Source organism: Euprymna scolopes, chromosome 22, assembly GCF_053919585.1.
Source record: "Euprymna scolopes isolate OS-2025 chromosome 22, ASM5391958v1, whole genome shotgun sequence".
In the NCBI taxonomy this organism is placed as follows: domain Eukaryota; kingdom Metazoa; phylum Mollusca; class Cephalopoda; order Sepiida; family Sepiolidae; genus Euprymna; species Euprymna scolopes.
Genome location: NC_136503.1, coordinates 115502063 through 115523941, shown reverse-complemented (window position 1 = coordinate 115523941; position 21879 = coordinate 115502063). Strand labels below are relative to the sequence as shown.

At 31.4% G+C, this 21879-nt stretch overlaps 1 protein-coding gene across 8 annotated transcripts in view; it reads right to left on the bottom strand.

The window, feature by feature from the left end:
- Positions 1 to 21879, bottom strand: part of LOC145243675 (ELKS/Rab6-interacting/CAST family member 1-like) — a 412696-nt gene that overhangs the window by 68656 nt on the left and 322161 nt on the right. For all 8 annotated transcript variants that reach the window (XR_013862932.1, XM_080106725.1, XM_080106727.1 and 5 more), the window contains 3 exons: positions 5325 to 5492; positions 1768 to 1916; positions 801 to 924 (listed from right to left, as the gene is read on the bottom strand). Coding sequence is in view for 7 of the 8 variants with exons in the window: in XM_080106725.1 (XP_079962851.1) it covers positions 801 to 924; positions 1768 to 1916; positions 5325 to 5492 (441 nt within the window). In the remaining variant the exon portion in view is untranslated. The remainder of the gene's footprint in view (positions 1 to 800; positions 925 to 1767; positions 1917 to 5324; positions 5493 to 21879) is intronic.

The following is a 21879-nucleotide window of genomic DNA, read 5'->3' as shown; positions in this document are numbered from 1 at the left end:
ATTTGCTTCTTTTTAACTATACTTGTATTAATGAAGATTTGCTTCTTTTTAACTATACTTGTATGAATGAAGATTTGCTTCTTTTTAACTATACTTGTATGAATGAAGATTTGCTTCTTTTTAACTATACTTGTATTAATGAAGATTTGCTTCTTTTTAACTATACTTGTATGAATGAAGATTTGCTTCTTTTTAACTATACTTGTATGAATGAAGATTTGCTTCTTTTTAACTATACTTGTATTAATGAAGATTTGCTTCTTCTTAACTATACTTGTATGAATGAAGATTTGCTTCTTTTTAACTATACTTGTAGAATGAAGATTTGCTTCTTTTTAACTATACTTGTATTAATGAAGATTTGCTTCTTTTTAACTATACTTGTATTAATGAAGATTTGCTTCTTTTTAACTATACTTGTATTAATGAAGATTTGCTATCATGGACCCTCGATAGAAAAAAAGAGGAAAACCAAAAATGAATTGGATGCAGACAATCTAGAGAGATTTGGTCACAATGGGAAGAAATTGGGGGGACGCTGTGGCTGTGGCTTCAGATCAACAATGATGTTATACTTTGATTGCCTCATGCGTTGCAAGATGCAGTAACTTGTAAGTCTAAGTAGTTAATGTTTATAAAAACATTGCATTGAATTTTTCTCATTTTAATTATATATTTTTTTTCAAATTCTTTATTTTATCAGTTTAATTTTCTATAGAAAACTAAATTTTTCTTTTTATCTACATACATATACAAAAAAAGCTGTTTTTATGATTGTTGATGTTCTGAACATGACTCACCTGTTTATTTGTTATTTCTAAATTGAGTCCATCAATCTGTTTGATGTAAAGCTGGTTCTGTTCACGAAGGGCATTATTCTCCTCGGTAAGTTCACGTTCTAAACGTTCACGCTGGTCCCGCAACCTGAAGATAGAAATAAGTTGACACACATATTATCCAAAACCACCATTAGTAGCGATCCCGAATCAAAATTTGATTTTTCTTATACCAACAGGCACACAGATCTTTGTAAAACAAACAATAATACTTAATTTGTAAAACAAACAATAATACCAAATATATTTTGGTAGAACAATTTGCCAGCAAATTATGACTGTTCAAAATTTGTTGAAAATTAGAAAAATTTCCACTTTGTGTGCTATTTGTTCAGAACTTAATCCGGTTCTTATTCAGAATTCTTCGATATTAAAAAAAGAAAGAAAACTTATGTATGTACCCATGATGAAACAAAAATATCATATTCCAAAAATCATGTAAACTGATCAAGTAGTTTTATTTTTAAATATGAAGATCAAATTTTATGAGTAACCAAAGAATGGCTGTCTTGTCCACCATTTTGAAAATAATTTAAAATAAAAGGAGACAACATAATTCAAAACTTGCGATATTTATGTTGTAATGTCTTTGCTTAAAAATGATTTTTTTTATAAAAATAAAACTATTTGATCAATTTATGTGAGTGTTATGGCAATGTATATCATACAGATTTTTCTTTATTTTTGTTTTTTAATAAAGGGAGAATTGTAGACAAGAAAAAACAAAAAGCATTGCAATAAAAAAAAGGTTTCTATTGATTTAAATGGAAATCCACTTTTTCTGAATAAAAACAAAACAAAATTATGCTAAAAAGCAATGAACTTGCATCTCTGCTACAAGCATCAGTTTTGTTACATGGCTTGTTGCACTTTATTTTTTCTGTCAATAAATTTGATTGGATTCAACAACGCATACAACTTATACACCAACCTATCGATTAATCGTTCTTTATCCGAGAGAGATTCCTCCATGGATGATAAGGCACTGTCTGTGGAGTCCGTTGTGATTGTGGCCAGGCGCGATTGAGCATTTTTTAACTGCGTTTCCTTATCAATCAGTTCATCTTCAAGCGTTTGGATCTGGAATGAATAAGGAAAATAAGGAGAAAAGTTAGGAAAATATTTCAGCAGAAATTTAAGTGTGGCTCTTCTAGCAATTCTTGATGGATAAGTATAGATTCAAGTAGCATCAACTCTTTATTAAGAGTGACAAAGGTTTGCGAGCAGTCAACTAAATATTTATGTGCATATGTGACAAGGCCTAGAAAAAGTTTTTACTTGTTTTTTATAACTAATGAATAATCACTTATCAAGTCTAAAATCCACTTGAGGATAAGGGTTAATGAGATATATACATTATCAGTCAAATGATGAAGAATATTATGACAGAATTGAAAATGAATAGAAAATTTGATTATTTCAGAATTTTTGTGATGAGGACTGATTTAGATTTTTCAGACTACTGTTCTTTTTTTTTTTTTTTTTTTTTATTCAATTTTCACCCCAAACAAGGTACAGTGCCACTTTGAAGCAGGGGGCTACTATCAGGGACTTAATTAGCGGGGTCATTATGAAGGGAGATGAGTAGAAAGATGTTTGTTAACATTACACTTGAACTTCTGCATGTCATTGCAGTTGGGAAAGCAGAATCCTGGAAGGGAGTTCCAAAGACCCGCAGTTCTGGGGAAGAAACTATTGGAGTAAAAGGCTTTCTTGCACCTAGGGATCTCTACTGTAAAGGGATGAGACTTAGTAGCTTGTCGGGTTTGTCGGGGGTAGTTACGTCGGGGAGGAACAAGTGTTTGCAGTTCGTCAGAGCATTCACCATTGAAGTATTTGTAGAACAGGCAGAGGGATGCAACATCTCGTCGATGGGACAGAGGCTGAAGCCTAGATGACAGTTCAGGACCTATCAGGTTGGCGACTCTCTTTTGAACCCTGTCCAGGAGCGAGAGACAAGAAGCAGATGCACCAGCCCAGATGTGACAACAGTACTCCATACATGGGCGAATGGTTGCCTTATAGAGGTATAGGATACTGTCAGGCGTAAGTAGTTTTCTAGCACGGTAGAGGGAGCCAACCTTCCTTGCAGCAGCCTTGGCAATGCTCTCAATGTATCTATTCCAGTTCATATTCCCTGTAAACGTTAGGCCGAGGAGTTTAAAAGAAGTACTTTCAGGTAATGTGTTCTTGGCCATTGCTATTGGTGGTAGAGAAGGTTTCTTGTAGTTATTGAAGGAAACAATCTTAGTCTTAGCAGCATTGAATGTGACCAACCATTTTTGTTCTCATCTCGAGTATCATTTTCATAATGTTTCGATCGATGTAATCTCCGACTTTCTTCACGTATGCATTGTTGAACTCAGGCTCTGCACAGAAATTCAAACGGAACTCTTTATTTAATTCTTGGGGGGAGGGGGGGTAGCATGTCCTAGTTCCACTAGCCATGTCTGGATTAGAGGTTCTAAGTAATTTGCAATTGTATTTTCAGCCGCCCAATCTGAACATTGAACCTTCAACCTTCAAAAGGTCACCTTTATAACCAAATTTTCCCAAGCTTTTCTAAACACTGTGCAAACCTTGCGGACAATTCTAGTATGAATTTTAGAAACCATAAACCTATTTTTATTTCTAGATGTTAATATTACTATTTATTGCTACATATTATTACTATATATGTATATTATTATAGCTATACATATTATTACTATATATGTATATTATTATAGCTATGCATATTATTACTATATATGTATATTATTATAGCTATGCATATTATTACTATATATGTATATAATTATAGCTATACATTTTATTACTATATATGTATATTATTATAGCTATACATTTTATTACTATATATGTATATTATTATACCTATACATTTTATTACTATATATGTATATTATTATAGCTATACATATTATTACTATATATGTATATTATCATAGCTATACATTTTATTACTATATATGTATATTATTATAGCTATACATTTTATTACTATATATGTATATTATTATAGCTATACATTTTATTACTATATATGTATATTATTATAGCTATACATTTTATTACTATATATGTATATTATTATAGCTATACATATTATTACTATATATGTATATTATTATAGCTATACATATTATTACTATATATGTATATTATTATAGCTATACATTTTATTACTATATATGCATATTATTATAGCTATACATTTTATTACTATATATGTATATTATTATAGCTATACATATTATTACTATATATGCATATTATTATAGCTATACATATTATTACTATATATGTATATTATTATAGCTATACATTTTATTACTATATATGTATATTATTATAGCTATACATTTTATTACTATATATGTATATTATTATAGCTATACATATTATTACTATATATGTATATTATTATAGCTATACATTTTATTACTATATATGTATATTATTATAGCTATACATTTTATTACTATATATGTATATTATTATAGCTATACATTTTATTACTATATATGTATATTATTATAGCTATACATTTTATTACTATATATGCATATTATTATAGCTATACATATTATTACTATATATGTATATTATTATAGCTATACATATTATTACTATATATGTATATTATTATAGCTATACATTTTATTACTATATATGTATATTATTATAGCTATACATTTTATTACTATATATGTATATTATTATAGCTATACATTTTATTACTATATATGTATATTATTATAGCTATACATATTATTACTATATATGTATATTATTATAGCTATACATTTTATTACTATATATGTATATTATTATAGCTATACATTTTATTACTATATATGCATATTATTATAGCTATACATTTTATTACTATATACTTATTACTATATATATTATCTATTGTTTATAAACGGTTCCCATATCACATTAAATTCTATACTTATTGATCATCACCTAACATATTTGCTGCTTCTTGGAGTCGTCTTACTCTCCATCGTTCTTTTCTGTCCATAACTTTTTACTTCATTCCATAATGATAGATGGTTTCCCTTTTCCCTCCATATATGGTCAGTCATACCAGCCCTTTAAATCTCTCTTTGACAAGAAAGTACATAATCCATCATGGCTAACTTTGGATTCTGACTTTAAGATCTGTGAATGCTACATATATGAACTCTTTTTTGCTCAAACATAACATTATAACATTTTTTTTCTTTGTTCATACTTATGAACTTATTCTATTACTAACACTCTTCTCTTTTCCATTCCTCTTTTATCAACACATTAATGAGAATGATCAATAAAGTTTTAAATGTTGGAATGGAACGATCTTCCTATTCTATAAAACGAATGCCAATGACAGAATGAAGCGGTCAAAAAGTCGTATGATGCAGATGCATACAAACTTATTTTTATTTTTCTATAGTTTACGGGTCTTGATGGAAACCAAAAAGAGTTTCCACTTACCTTTCTTTGTAAAACATTAATTTTTCTGTCTTTGATGTCCAAATGATCTCGAAGATCAGTCAATTCTGCTTCAAACTTTTTCTTTTCTCGTTGCACCAGCTGCGCTTGCTTGCTTTTCCGTTCAATTGTTGAATCTTTCTCCTTCATCCGTTGTCGTAATTCGTCCACCTGAATAAAAAACAAACACGCACTTTAACTAAATGGTCACCCACCAGGAAATGAACTGATTATGAAAAATTTAACCATGAAAAAAATGAAGCAAAATATTGCAAAAAATTCATGACATTATTAGGTTATATTTTGTTTAGTTCAAGTCTGTGAATCGATTAATTCTTACCATGCCACACTGCCAGAATCTGTACTGATTGAAAATAATTTTTGTATTCTCATACCACCTGACAATGCATAAGAAAAAACTTTTATAGAATCAAAGTGTAAGAGAATCAACTGATATATAAACTCTACCTTGGTTGCTTTTTGTTTTACGGCATATCAAACCTTTTGGGTCATTAAAGCTTAATCCAGTAATTTCGGTAAAATTTTTTATGATTCAAGTTCTTTACATCTTTAAATATTTATTTATGGTGTTTGGTTTAGTTTTTGTAGAAGAAAATTGTTTTTGTTTTAGGCTTTGCAGAACATGATTGAGTTTTGCAAAGGCAACGGGAAAAATACCATTAATGTTTCGTGCATTTTAGGTCAAGAAGCCAGTATCTTCAGACAGTCTGATCTGATAGCACAAGATCTTTGTTGAAGGAAGCCATATTTAAGCAGTATTTAAGCAGTATTTAAGCACTAGTGTGTATAACAAAACAGTTGAGAGTATGGAAAATAAATAAAAATAGTGGAATTCTCTTAAATTTCGACTTGCAATATTGTTCACTTTTTCGATTATTTTGACAAAATTTGGATGTAAACAAAATTTAATCCTTTCTTTTTATAAATTCGCAATTCGTTCTCTTGTGTCATTAATGATTTTTTCAGACTACTTCGAGTTACGTTACTATTTTTTTGTGACAGGCAATTTATTTTTATTGTTGGTGTTTTTCAAATTTGGTGTGCATCATTATGCCTATAATGACCATCGTATCTTAAAGAAGTTGTCTTTCACATAACAAAAATGCAAATTGAAATTTTACTGAATGAAATTATTGCCTTAGTATCAAATTGTATTTCTTTTTGTTTTTACATGATCCAAATCTGATTTTTTTTTATATTGATGTACTATTAAAAGAAAAAAAAATCAAGTTTAATTTCTAATACTTAAAAATATCATTTGTAATATGGGAGCAATCAATCAAAACAACTTAACATGCTGTTACTAAAAAAGTAGTCCATGTTGCTTACACAGTTATAATACAGCAAATGAACTTGATAAATTAAAATGAATTCAAATTATTTTAAAAAACAAATAGCAAATTATTTTAAATCTTGAAAATACTAATAAAAATAATTGCTTGAATGTTTACTCATTTTTTAAGTACATTTTTTACTCAAATTTTCTTTTTTTCATGAAATGAATGAAACCTATTAAAAAAAAAAATGAATCAACTTAACCGATAATTGCTCCTGGTGACCTCAGATGGAATCGAGGAAAAATGTTAATGATGTCTTTAGATTTAACCGTTTTTGAAATTCATTTGCATGTTTTAATTGTTAACACATTAGTTTCTAAAACGCACAAACATTGAATTTTATATTTATAGAAGAATATTACATACAATTATCAATAAATATGTGTTCCGTTCTCTCTATGACTCATCAGTGCAGCTAAATGTTGCAACCTGAACCCCAGTTGTTGTCATCTGGTACTTTAACAATTGCGTCATCAAATCTGTTACTTATGTTAGGTAAACGCCGGGCAACACGGAGTAAAAAGCATTTATTCAAATTATCTGTCTGTCTGTCTATCTATCAGTCGATCTGTCTAGTGGAGTAAATAACAGAGATTGAATTGTGGAAAACAATAAGTTGAGCGAGCATGCAAGCACAGAAAGGATCAAAGGATCATGTTGTGACGTGTATCAAACTAGGCTGACCAGTCAGTTTGCACCGGAAATATCCAAATAAGGATCAGAAGTGATTTGTCAGGTGTTCTGGTTTGGAAAAGCCGAGTTAAGTTTAGTGAGTTGGATTTGAGACAGTGAACAAGCAAGATGGGTTAAACAGGTCTCCCATAAGAGGTCGACAGTCTCCAAATGGATGCAGAGAAATGCCATAAGTCCGAGATGGTCGATTTCACTACATGCTGCGGAAGACGAGATGCCTGGAAGTAAACTAAACCAGTATATGAAAACATACATTGTCTTGTGTCTGTCTTGAAACGTTTTCTTTAAACAGAACCAAGCTCCCCAAGACGTTGGCAAATCCTCTAGGTAGTGGCTAAAAGACAGAAGGCCTTGCAGCAACAGATATGTCATAATAAATGTGCTGTGAATTATATGCAATACACACACACACTCACAACCACTAGACAAGTCACAGGCCATTAAAATAGAGATTAAGGAATTTGAGGATACTAGTCCATTAAATAAAGAGTTAGATAACACAGTTAAATAACACACATATTTTATAACACTTATAGTGCAAAATACTATCGTATTTAAATGAATTATTCATATATTTACATTTTTACCATACTAATATTAGGTTGGTACAAAAACAATATCGCTTTTTCACATATATTACTTTTATATATGATTTCTGAATTCATTGATATATATATATATATATATATAGATATATATATATAGCCATGTTATCATTTTGGCGCAGGTTTTTTGCTCTATCGAATCCTATTGTTTGTTATCATTCTCAATCTCTTTATTCATTTTTTTCAGGCTTTTTGACAGCATGAACAAAATTCAAATCTGCACGATTTTCTTGTTCCTGTTCAAACTAGGTTGAAAAGCTGCCAAGACAGCTCGTGATATCAGTGATGCGTTTAGTCCAAGAACCACTAACAAACGTGTAGCATAATGGTGATTCAAGAAATTTTACAATGGTGATGAGAGCCTTGAAGATGAAAATGGTCGCAGCCAGCCGATTACAATTGATAACGAACATTTGAAAACTTTAATTGAAGCCAATTCACACAAAACCACACGAGAAGTTGCTGTTGAACTCGAGGTCGAGCACTCAACAGTCATTCGCCATTTAAAGCAAATAGACAAGTCAAAAAAGTTGGATAAATATGTGCCGCATTAATTGAACAATAATAAAAAAAATTATCGTTTTGAGGTATCTTCTACGTTCCTTCTGCGCAACAAAAATGACACATTTCTCGAGCGGATTGTGATGTGTGATTAAAAGTGGCTCCTCTACAACAACCGGCAATGTTCGGCACAGTGGTTGGATATCGGAGAAGCTCCACAACACTTCCCGAAGCTGAAAAAAGGTGACTGTTTAGTGGTCTGCAACCGGTTTCATCCATCACAGCTTCTTGAATCTGGGTGAAATGATTACGGCGGAGAAGTACTAATTGACAAAATGCACCAGAAGCTTCTTATGAGACTGCCTCATCCACCATATTCACCGGACCTCTCGCCCACCGATTATCACTTTTTTAAGTATCTTGATAACTTCCTGTACTAGAAATGCTTCAAAAGTTGAGATGATGCCGAATCGGCCTTCAATGACTTCATCGCTTCCAGAACTCAGGATTTCTATTCTAATTGGATAAATAAACTTGTTTCTCATTGGCTAAAATGTGTCGATTCAAATAGTTCTTATTTTGATTAATAAAGTTTATTATGAAAGGAGTTATCTTTTGAAGTTGAACATCAAAATACATTATTTTTGCACCAACTAAATAATTGAAAGTACTAAGTTTTTTCTATGGAAGAGTGTTGCTTATATGCTGTGTGTGTGTTGTACATTGTCCATTAAAATAAAGGATGTTAGGAATAAAACATTTTGTATTTAATTAATTCAGGGCGTAACACTGCCCACTTAATCCCTCTTCTTCAAAAAAATAAAAATTCATTTGGGAGTTGCCAGTGAAACCATCACAAGTATTTGGTACATTCAATAAACAGTTTTCTGGCTTCTTAAAATGTCCTTTCTTACTAATCAAAAGTGACTTGATAGTTTGATCAAAAGAATACAAACACTTTGAATAGTTTAAATAAACGGGAGGGGGAGAGGATCACACAGAGGGGACAATTCAATAGACAAGCGATCATTCAGTGATTTATTTTTAAGATGATAAAGTAACATGCATCATATATTAGGCTGTATTATTTGGATTCATAAGCGACACTTAGTCGTATTTATATCCTGGTTAGAGGAGATAACGATGTTACGTTTTGCAGTTTATGTCCTCCCACATACAGTGGCTGGTATTTCCAAATGGTCACCCATTTCGTACTGATAAGGTTCAATGTTGCTTAACTTTGGTGATCTAACAAGAACTGGTATGTCAATGTGATTATGCCGGGAGGTGACAGGGTTTAATAGCACTGAATGATGATGACCTGAGTGTCTCATGTTTGAATTTAGTTAGTTTCACTAACGGATGTTGGCAACCTTCACAAGGTCGCACCTGTAAGCACCACATTCTTTATAAAAAAGAATCTGGGAAACCATTGCCAACAACAGAATCAAAAACTGATTCATACGAATTTACTTTTGTTTATTTGGCTTATTTAAATTGTTTGATTCTTTTTGGAAATGAAAAGACATTCTATTTTTAATATGAGGTTAAGTAAAAAAAAAACCAAACTTATGCGATGTTGTCACTAAAAAAATATTCATATTCGGATTACTGTTCTTATCTGGAATGTTATTCTCACAATGTTTCGGTTAGTGTAATTTTCAACCTTTTTCAGATGTATCTTGTCGAATTCGGGAATCTTTCTGTCGAACACGGAAATTTTGAATGGAAACTTTCACTTAACCCGCAGGAGTAGCATGCTTTCGTTCCATCAGCCATGAACTAATTCGCAATAATATTTTTAGCGTCATTTTGTACTGAGGATTGAACCTTCAACCTTCAGAAGAGTGTAACTTATGACTGAATTTTACCAAGTATTTTATCCACTATGCCCCGGATCCTTGTGGATAACGTTGTGAAAATAACACTCAACATGGAACAGTAGACCAAATAATATGAATCTTCGTCTGAAAAATTCAGAAACATAAAAAAAATATTTTACTTCAATTCATAATTTTTTTTTTTAGATACATTGAGATATTCTTTTAATTTTAGTTTGGTTTTATGGAACAAAGAAAATCTGTTTATATTAGGGATTCACAGCATATCAAAGCCTAAAGGCCACTTTTTGACCACTGTACACTTTTTAACCCTTATCCTCGAGTGGCCTCTGGGTCTTGATAAGTGGTGATTCCTTTGTAAAAAAACAAAACAAAAAAAACAAACAAGTGTAAGGTGGTTAGTGAGGGAAATAACGCTGTAATGATGAATAGTCGGGGAAATTAATTAAGAGGATGGTTTAACAAAAACTTGTTTAATATGGACTTGAAAGCTACCATGTCATAGCCAGTTGAGAAGTAGTGCAGTAATATAGAGTTCCAGGAAAGAAACTTTGTTCATGGACTATGCATTTGACTTTAGATACAGGTAAAGAGGAGAAATTGTTGACAGTGGTTTTATTTAAAAAAAAACTTGACTGAAAACACAGTCGACACCTTAGCAAACGTAACAAAAATAGTTATGAGAATTAAATATAATTTAGAAACAAATTAATTTGGTAAAAAAAATAAAAAAAATAAAAAGACTCTCAGTCAACACCGGTAAAACTAATTGAATATATGAATGAAATCAGACTTTGCCTAATGTTCAGGCTGAATTCATCATCATCGGTTCCTATAACATACAGGTTAAAGGGCATCATGTTGACTGGTGGGTTCTAATCTAGATAACTGGCTAGCTGCACAGATGGCAGATCTTACTTGACACTTCCAAGAAACTCTAGTAAATGTTGAGATTGTATTCCGAAACAGAAGACAGCAAAAAAAAAATTTGTATTGGGGCAAAAATGGTTTTATGTTTTCTTTTTTCTTTTACATGAGGAATCTTTGGAGTTAAACTCTGTTTAGTATTACGCATGTAATCTGTAAAAAACACATTTGGAATGTGTAAATATGCTAAAGTAATGAAGATTTTTGCAAGTTGAACAGGAAGTAGTGTTATATAATTGTGGAACAGAAGAGAAATTAGCTGTTATCGATCTAGCTATCTATCTATCTTTGTATCTGTTTATCAATATATCGATCTATCTATTGATCTATCCGTCTATCTAACTGGAAGTAAACAAGAGATGAGATGTGAAGCTAGGTTTTGATAAAAACTGTCACAACATGTTGAGGTGTAAACTGGACGAGTTGCACCGGAAGAGAGTTGACCAGCATCGGAAGTATGGTTAGCTGAGAAAAAAGATGAGTTGGAAAGAGGATGTCAAACAGAGCGAACAGTTTAACAGGTCTCCCTCACTACCATACGATAACTTAGGGTTCAGATAGTGGAGACCCCCACAATAGACATTTAGTAAAACACAACATACAATCATGACATATATATGAACACCACCCATTATGTTACAGTAGTGTATCATGGAGAATGATTTTTTAAAATTTATTTTGTGTCGCTAAAGATGAACATAATGATAAAACATCTTTTTCCCCCACTATTACTACGTAATACTAAATTGATTTTAACTCCAAAACGTTCACTGGAAAAAGACAGAAAGGAGGCGTATGAATATTCAGATCCAAATTCGCACAACCATGCATAAAAGCATTGTAGCCATTCAAAAATGAACTTTTCAACTTAATAAGAAGAATCAAGGATCAAGAGGTCAGTTTGACACTTTTAGGCTGAGATGTGTAGTTTTCATAGCGACAAAAATGTAATGTTTTCTTGTTTCTTTTCTTTACTCATTTCTCCCCATCTTTAAATTCTCCCCCTCCTTCTAAGTAAATACAAAACGGCATGTGATCTTTTTTTTTTTTTTAGCATTCTTCAGTCGGACTATATATCTCGAATAGGCTCTGTTGGGTTGAAATACATTTATAGTGAGATTGTGCTAAGTTTTTTCGTTGTTTTTTTTTTTTTTTTCCTTTTAACACACATATTTTACAGTAATTTAATTTGAATTTTTTAAGAAACTGTTTAGGCATACAATCTCAATATTTACTAAAAACCCATGAGAATCGACTGCAGAGAGCTTCCACACTATGTAATTCCTTTGCAGCAGTTCCTTCCAAGGCAATATAGGTCAGCCTCTTTCCCATCTACCAGAAATTTCCAAATTTCAAGTTATTTTGATGGCACTGTTCAAGTGTTCCACATGTCTAAATCAACAAAGTCTTTTTCCTTTATTAATGACGTCAATGAGATCAAGTATGGTTTCACCTAATAATCATTGCTTCCATTTTGATACATTTTCATTGATACATTTGTAAAGATTTTTTACTTATTTGAAGGCCACAACTTTACTTATATACTGTGATAATTAACTCTTGGTTCAATAGCACACAGAGGGTAAATTTTCTAAATTCTAACAAATTTGTTTGATCATAAGTGGGGGGGGGGCACCAAATCAGTTATGATTTGTTTTACAAAGATTTCCACATTAAAAGTTTTTAGATTTAACAAAAATAAAATTTTAGTTTGGGATGTTCAATATTAGAATGTCTGCTTATGGCCTGACAGTCAATCAGAACCATAGAATGGACTTGTCCATCTAAGTACAATAGATAATTCTAGTCTGCTTATATAGTAACCCTCTTGCTTCTGATCTCTTTTTACTTCTACCTCAACTAGTCATACAGCTGAGCACTGGCTATGGAATTCTATATCTTTGTTTAAATCTAGTTTTAGATATGTACAGTAAAAGGGAAATAATTCTGAACAGTCCTGCAGATATTTACATTCAGGTTATAATAATAATTATTGGATTATTCAGATTACTGTTCTCATCTTGAGAAATCTGTACAGAAATTCAAAGGAAACCCTTTATCTACGGGGTAGCTTATTCTTGTTCCATCAATTATGACTGGGTAAAAGTTTTAAGTAATTTGTAATTGTTTTTTTAATATAACCTGCACTGGTGATCAAACTTAAAGGTTAAAGCCTCCAGAAAACTGTCACTTAGAATTGATTCCTCCTTCCCTGTAGCCCCTCTTTTTCTCATTCCTCACTCTGGGCACACACACAACTAGAGTTATTACACTTTAGTTAGTGCTTGGAAAACAGACTACATGATTACATTAAAAGATGTATGTTTTGATAATATTAAAAGCCATTTGACCCCCCCCCATTTATTTTATTTTTTTTATTTTAGATATTATACATCCAAGGTTATGTTGATTAAAAAAAAATCAACTTTGTACGTGTTTGTTGTATATTTTTCAAGTTTTAGCTGGACATGCAAACAGATTTTTGTTCTTTGTAGAATAGTTTATTACTTAACACTGATATTCATGATGCCACAGGATAATGCAAATTATCAATGCTCTTGGAAAAATTCCAAAGCATAACAATATTATTCAACATTAAACCTTTGCTATATCACCATGGTGTCCATATCAGAAACCATAGTACTTTCCTTACAATTTATCCAAACACAGTCGTCATCATCATCATCATCATCATGCAAGCCAACAATGCAATCACCTGCACCATTTTTGTGCCAAGAATAAAACTTAGTGATAAAACCTTAACCTTTTGATTCTGTTATTCTTATTTTGATAGTATTGACTAATTCTTATTTTTAGTTTGGGAGGCTGACATCCTTATCTGTCCTGCATCATCATTATTTGTATTGTAAATAATTTTGCTTTCAGACATTTTAATGGCATTTACCTTTTTTAATCAGTCCTTTTTTTTTCTATTTATTACTCTTTCCCAAACACAAATCTTTCAATAAATTCTGTTCTTAAATAAAATTAATTCCAACTAGATTTTATCAATTTATTCTGGATTTCATATCAGTAAATATTATGGTTGTTAACATAAAATTAACTGTATTTGACATCACCTGGGATTTTTTGCCTTTTCTTTTTTATTTTACTGATAAGTCACCATTTGTCAAAGCAAAATGCAATTTGAGGATAAGGGTTAATAAGATAGATAGTAAGTTGAATAATGAAGAATATTACGAGAGGATTGAAGATGATGAATGGAATGAACAAAACACGATTTTTATTTTCATTTATTTTTATTATCGATCCAATGCAAAACATTATTTCTTAAAAAATGGTAAAATCTGGTGTGGTATTAGCTCTGGTCAAGTAATACTGCCTTCTTTTGAAGGAGAAAGTTTACAGACCAAATCCAATTAGCTCACAAGCCTAAGAGGAAGACTTTCCTATTGTAGCATTTTTTTTTTAACACACACAGTATTTGTAAATGGAATTTTGTGACCCTTCTTTTACTTTAATCCAAGCTAACTCCATCAAATAAAAACACGGCAAAATCAACAAAATGACAATCTCTCATCTCTAATTCACACCAGCCATCCACAATATTATTATCAGCATAATAACATGTAAACTTTTCTAATCTTTAACTTTTACTGGAATTTTTCACCTTTCTGCTTAATTTAACCTCATGTGGAAAATATCGTTTTCAACATTATTTTTAATACATTTAATAGCATTTATAAAAAAGAATACTGAGACTAGTAACATCACACCAGAGAGAGAGAGAGAGAGAGAGAGAGAGAGAGGGAGGGAGGGGCTAAAAAGAAGAAGAAAAGATAGGGGTCCATCATATTACAGATACGTTTCTGCACTTTATCAAGAACTCTCAAATGGAACAGAAATTCACTAGCCCAAATATGATAACAACACCAGTGTTAGGACGATTAATTGGAATTGGAAATGGGAAAAATTGATGCCTATTTTCTGATGCCAAAACGATTCTTTTAATTGTCTGTTTTTATTTGATTTTGTTTAAAGCAAAATCTTCCATTGTTGGTAATAATGATAAAATAATAAATATTTATTGATTTTAAAATTACCAGTAAAGTGTATTTCTACATTTAGGAAAATAACATGTGTTTTTACGAAAATCAGGGGAAATAATCTTTTAGTTAAATAATTAGAGATTTATAAAAGAATCGGAATCTGTAATTTTATTGGAATCAGGAATTTAGTACAGAATCGGTAAAAATATTGGAATCATCCCATCACTAATATATATATATATATATATATATACACACACACACACACACACACACACACACAACAACAACTTTGTGATAAGATCCAGGGTTTGAATCGTTTGACCAGTGAGACAGTTTCATGATTCAGATAGATTAGTATTAATGATAACACAAAACATATGTCTACAGATAATAAAAAATATTTATTAAAAATAGTTTTATATTTGTATAAGACATAGGAAAATTTGATAATAAAAAATGAATTGAATAAATTACAATATTTATTGATCCAGCAAAAATGCAAACAATAATAATTAAAAATCCTTAATCCATTGATTTCTAAAGACAGATTTTTTTGATTAGAGATTAATAAAAATGTATCACTGGTTAGTAAAATTTGAAAATATATAAGAAAGTTTATTGCGGAAAATAAAAAGCATAGTTAATCATAATTTATTCAATTTTTTTTCATCAATTTGTCCTATTTTTTAATTGACCTTATCTTGATAAGTTCTAATTTTAAGATAATATTTATCTTCATAATTCTATTTATATTATCTCTATAAGTGATCTTGTCCGTCTGTGTATGCGGAACAGTCTTTACCAAAATACTCTTGTCAATTTTTGGTCTACAGATTTGAAACTTGATATATAAAGGATTTGAACCTGTAAAGCAAATTTGATTTGGTTTGTAGCCAGTAAAAATAACTGCTAAGGGGTCAAAACTGAAAAAAAGATGAACTTGGCAAGTGTAAGTCGACTAAACATGTTACTTATACACATGGGCCAACATGCATTTATACTTTTAACAACACCATTTATATGAATGGACTTAGCTCAGATGGTAATGAATTATGCTGAACAATTATATATTTTTGTTTTGATGGCACAGAGTCATATATATATATTTCTACTTTTGAAATCATTAGTATGCATTGGGTACAATATAATAATCAATAGAGAATTGGCTCTATACTAATACAAAGTCTGCATAAATTAAAATATTATATTTAAGTGTATTTTACGACTGAACAATGCTGGGTGGCCTACTAGTATACTAGAAAAAAAGATATGACAGTTATGTCCCTCACTAAGCCTTTTCTATTTTATAACCCAAAAAGTATATACACTGCATCCACTTTTCTATAAAATGCCAGAGTACGGCCAAACAGTGGCAAAATGGCAACAATCAAGGCAAAGAAAATGGTTTAAAAATTCTGAATAATGATTTGAAAATATTGAATAAATTTCCATTTTGTTTATTTGGATAAAAATAATTCTAAAATGAATGATGTGACAAAGATGCTGATGACAGTAAAAAAAAAAAAAATAAATAATCGAGTTGGGTATATTTTTTTAAAGTGTATCTCTTTGAACTGTAAGACAAAAGACAAGAATACACTATTTCTCTCCTCAAAAAAGTCACAAGGAAATATATGACAGAAAGAGAGACCAAAAAAGAAAATGGCAGCTGCTGTAAGATTATTGTGGAAGTATGTTTGGATTATCTCCCCTGATAGTTTTGGTTCATGCTATCGTCAGAAGATATCTACAACAATAACAGCTTAGAAATGTTCTCTTTGGCAGAGCTTCAAGATGATTTGGAGAGTTTGTGGACGATTGCCAAGCAGCAAAACCGCTTTGCCTTCGTTGTGAAGACAATTTTATCTCCTTTCCTCATGATAAACAAACGAGGAAGGGAAACATCGCAGAAAACGCGCGTCCTTATTCAAACAACCAATGCAAAAGAAACAGACATTTTATTATCACTGCAAACAAAGGAAAATGAAATTTGACTTTTTAGAGTTCATGATTTGCAGGGTGAAGTGATTGTGATTTTAAGCAACCGTATAATGACTCAGCCCATTTTTCAGTTGGGGTGGGAAATAAAAAAGAACCACAAGTTTAACACGCCCCTTCCTCTCCATGCTTTTTTTTTTTTTTTTTTACCAACAGACTTCTTAACTGATAATCGGCAATTAATCCCATCCCAATGATGAAACCAAAACTTAAAAGACGTTTCTAAGTAAATCTACTTTTAATGTGTGCAAACAATAGAATATTTGGTTATGTGAAATAAAACTGTTTCCTGGGTTTGTTTTGACATCGTCTTTCAAACCCTTTTTTTTTTTCATGAAGAAATTGTCATATTTCACGGCAGCGCATGTGCATTCGTGAAACAGTTGAAAATAGAAAAGATCTGACCCCTCCCCCACATACCAATTCCTCAAATTTGACTCCCTTAGCACCTATTTTTTCTGGATGAAAACCGATTAAAATGTTTTCCACATGTCTGATTATCCTATATACCAAATTTCAAATCTGCAGATCAAAAATTTGTTGAGTATATAAGTTGAGAAGTGTCCTCACACACATTCTCACTTTTATAGATATATGGATATTGCTGCTACAATTTTGTGTGGTTCCTGTAAGCATTGGGTAGACAAGAAGTGCATTGGAATTTCTAACAGGTTGATAAAAAAAAATGTAATTTATAATATAAACCTCACTTGTCTATTTAAATGTACGTATGTTTGTATGTCTGCCTAAAACTTGCGACAAATTTTCACAAGATTGGTATCGTTTTGAAGCTCGACCCTTCACACGACAAATATTGAAAAATTGGCTAAAAATTTAATTTAAATTTAATTCCTTCGTCCTCAACTGGGCACTTTTCTACAAGGAGGGGTCGCTTTTTTCGCTAATATTTTCAAAAGTCATCCCCTTTTTTCAATTGACGAGCCTTAATTTAAACCTTCACCACTTCCGGCAAAGACATCACTTTTTTTTTCACATTCTTTTCCTCCTTCGCGGTATTGGTTTAAGCCTGCCTGCCTACTACCACTTTTTTTTTTTTTGCTCAACACACACCTCCAAACACCCGGGCAACGTCGGGCACCCAGACTAGTATAATGGAAATGGCGGAGAATTCAAATTCCGACAAAGTATATCGTGATAGCAAAGTTAATGAGGTTGTCTAAAAAGCTTTGTTACCTTGGTGATATCATTGAGTATAGAATGGAGCAGGTGCTAATGTAATTCCAAAAGTTAGGAGAGGATGGATTAAGTTCAGGAAACTTCTGCCATTATTAACTGGCAGAGCGTTAACACTGTTAAGCAAGGAAAAAGTCTATCGGGCATATTTATGTAGTGTGATGATGTATGGAAGTGAAACCTGGCCAGTGAGGATTGAGGACATGCATTGCATGGATCAGAATGATATAATCGATGTGTAATGCAAGTCTTATGAGAGTTCTTGGGTTAGTAGATGTAGAACAGTTGAGGTAGCAAGTTCAGTTCACAGGGAAGGCCAAAATGTAAGTGATAAAAATGAACCTGAAGGAAAGAGAGAAATAAAAACCTGGCCAGAGATAGGCTAATTTGGAAGTCATTTTCTTAACGCTGTTGAACACATTTATTCTTTTATACTAAATGAGCCATTGCTTATCGAAGCTCCCAGCTACTTATGGCGAAGGAGATTGTCAATTCTCTCATGCCTCTACAAGAGAACCAAAAGCAATGGGTGGATAGAAGATCATTTAAGAGGAAGTAATTATCCAAGAGGGTGGCTTATCAAGTATTTGTTTATATTAAACTTGATGACCATGTTGTAGTTCGTTGGGAAGCAGACTGATGGTTTCCTGTTTTACATGCCAGCATGTAAAAGATATTAAACCAAAGATGATCATGATGATTTCTTTGGAAATAGACAAGAAGACATTTATTTAAGGAAGAAGAAAATTTTCTCAATGCTTGGAAAACTCCTCTGGGAATTTTGTTAACGCATAATTGACAACCTATGTGCTAAGAGTGATGGTTAATTTGCCAAACATTTGTCTGGAGTTTTTCTAACCCCTCGCCCAATCCACCACCGTTTCACATTTTTCTATAAATTAAGATTTGTGCCAAAGATGTTTACAAAAATTAGAAGTGTTTTGAATAAAGATTTTTTTTTAACCCCTTGTTAAAGTAAAAGAAGAAAAAAAACAAGTCACACACAAACATAGGAAGTTCTGTTTCAGGTGACTTCATCCTTGCAGTGCAAATCAGGAAAGGAAACAAAAAAAGAGAAAGAAAGATGGAGAAAAAGGAGAAAAAAGAATGAAAGAAAAAAGAAAGAGAAAAAAAGAAAAAGAGAAATAAAGGAAAGAAAAAAAAAGAAATGAATAAAGGTTGAAAAAAAAATAAATGAATAAAGGTTGAAAAAAAAAAAAGTTGCAAGATTTTTTTTAAATGATTACATTCTTCCAGTGCAAATCAGGAAAAAAAAAAAAAAAAAAAAAAAAAAAACAAGAAAAGAAAAAAGGAAAAGATAGAAGAAAAAATAAAGACAAAAAAGAATATGAAACAATTTTTGTAAAAGGGAAAAAAATTTAATTTTCTTGGCAAGAATTCCATCCAACAATTCTGCAGTTATTCCAGCCTTGAGAAATAGACAAACTCTTCATACAGAACATTTATTGGCGTCATATATGCTGCAGTCAAATTAAAACATCTGTGATTTGTTTGTGTATAAATAAAAATACGAATAAAAACGAACTGATAATGAAGATTTTGGCTCCGGCTGAGAAATTACAAAGTGAATAAAAATCAGCTGGAGGGAATTTCAACCATCGTCACTTCTACAGGATTCAGGTTTAAGAAAAAAGATCAACATCTGATAAAAAAAAAAAAAAAAATTGTATTATTCAGATTTCTAATCTCATCCTGAATGTTATTTTCACAATGTTTCGGTTGATGCAACCTCCGACCTTCTTCAGGTGTATTCTGTTGAACTCAGGAATCTGTATAGAATTTCAAATGGAACTCTTCGCGTAGTGAATAAAATACTTTAAAAATTCAGTTTTAAGTTACAATCTTCTAGAGGTTGAAGGTTCAATCTGCAGTGAGGGCGTCACTGAAAAATACAATCAAATTACTTAGGACTTCTACCCAGTCATGGTTGATGGAACGAGAGCATGCTACTCCCGTGCATTAAATAAATGGTTCTGTCCAAAATTCTGTGCAGATTCAAGAGTTCGATAAAATACACCTGAAGAATGGCCAGAAAGCCATTGACTGAAACGTTGTGAAAATAAAACTCAAGATGAGAACAATAGTCCGAATAATTCAAAGAATCAATCCTCATTTCCAAAAGTTTTGTTTCTGAAAACAAAAAATTTGGTGCGATGAAAATAACAGAGGTTGTTCCCCCACCCCATTAATTGCAAAACATGATCACAAAAACTGTGTGGTAATAAAATCAGTTATTTTTGTCATGTAGTATTCTAAATAAATTTTGACATGTTCTCACAGAAAAAAAAAAAAAAGAGTTTTTTTTAAATTTTTTTATTTATATAAATATAAATAATAAAAAAAAATATATAAAATATATAAAAAATTTTAAAAAAAAGAGTGTTTTTTTATGGCTTGCCCATCAACATTCATGTTTATATAGATAAAATAATTGTCAAAATATTATATTAGAAATTGCGTATGTAAAAGCTGACATCCAATAATTTTTTCATTCTCCATCCCAAATAAAATGTGTTGTAAAGCAGTGATACTCCTTTTCTTATCATACAATGAATTATTTCAAGGAGTATGTCAGAGACACTGATGCTAGCCTCTCGGAGTATGAGTACGGTCAGGTCATTCGCTATATACATTACTTAGAGTTATAAACCTTTTTATGCATACTATTTGGATTCTTTGGGCTACTGCTCTCATCTTGAGTGTTATGTAACCTCCGACCATTTTCAGGCATATCCTTTCAAACTCTGGAATCTGCCCGGAATTTCAAATAGAACCTTTTATTTAATCCATAGGAGTAGCATGCTCTAGTTCTGTCAGCTATGTCTGAGCAGAAGTCCTAAGTAATTCACAGTTGTATTTTGAGTGGCATAGTGAATAAAATACTTGGTAAAATTCAGTTGTAAATTATACTCTTCTGGAGGTTGAAGGTTCAATCCTCAGTGCAAGCAACACTCAAAATACAATTGTGAATTACTTAGGACTTCTACTCAGTCATGGCTGATTGGACAAGAGCATGCTGCCCCCCCCCCCCATAGATTAAATAAACGGTTCTGTTTTAAATTCCATGCAGATTGTAAGTTCAATAGAAAGATTCCAGAGTTCAACAAAATACACCTGAAGAAGGCTGTAGGTTACATTGGCCGCAACAATAAAATAAAATAACACTTAAGAACAGAAATCTGAAGAATTCAAATGATATGAATAATCAATCCTGATCCCATAAATACAAAAACATAAATTTCCTAAGATTTGTTTTCTTATTTTGATGACACAAAATTCATGACAAAATATACTTTAGCTCTGGGATTGAGTTATGTTTGAAGCTGTTTAAATTGTTCTAATTAGTTATGATTTATAATTAGATTCAGAAACGTGATATCAAACCCACTTACATTCGCATGTTTATA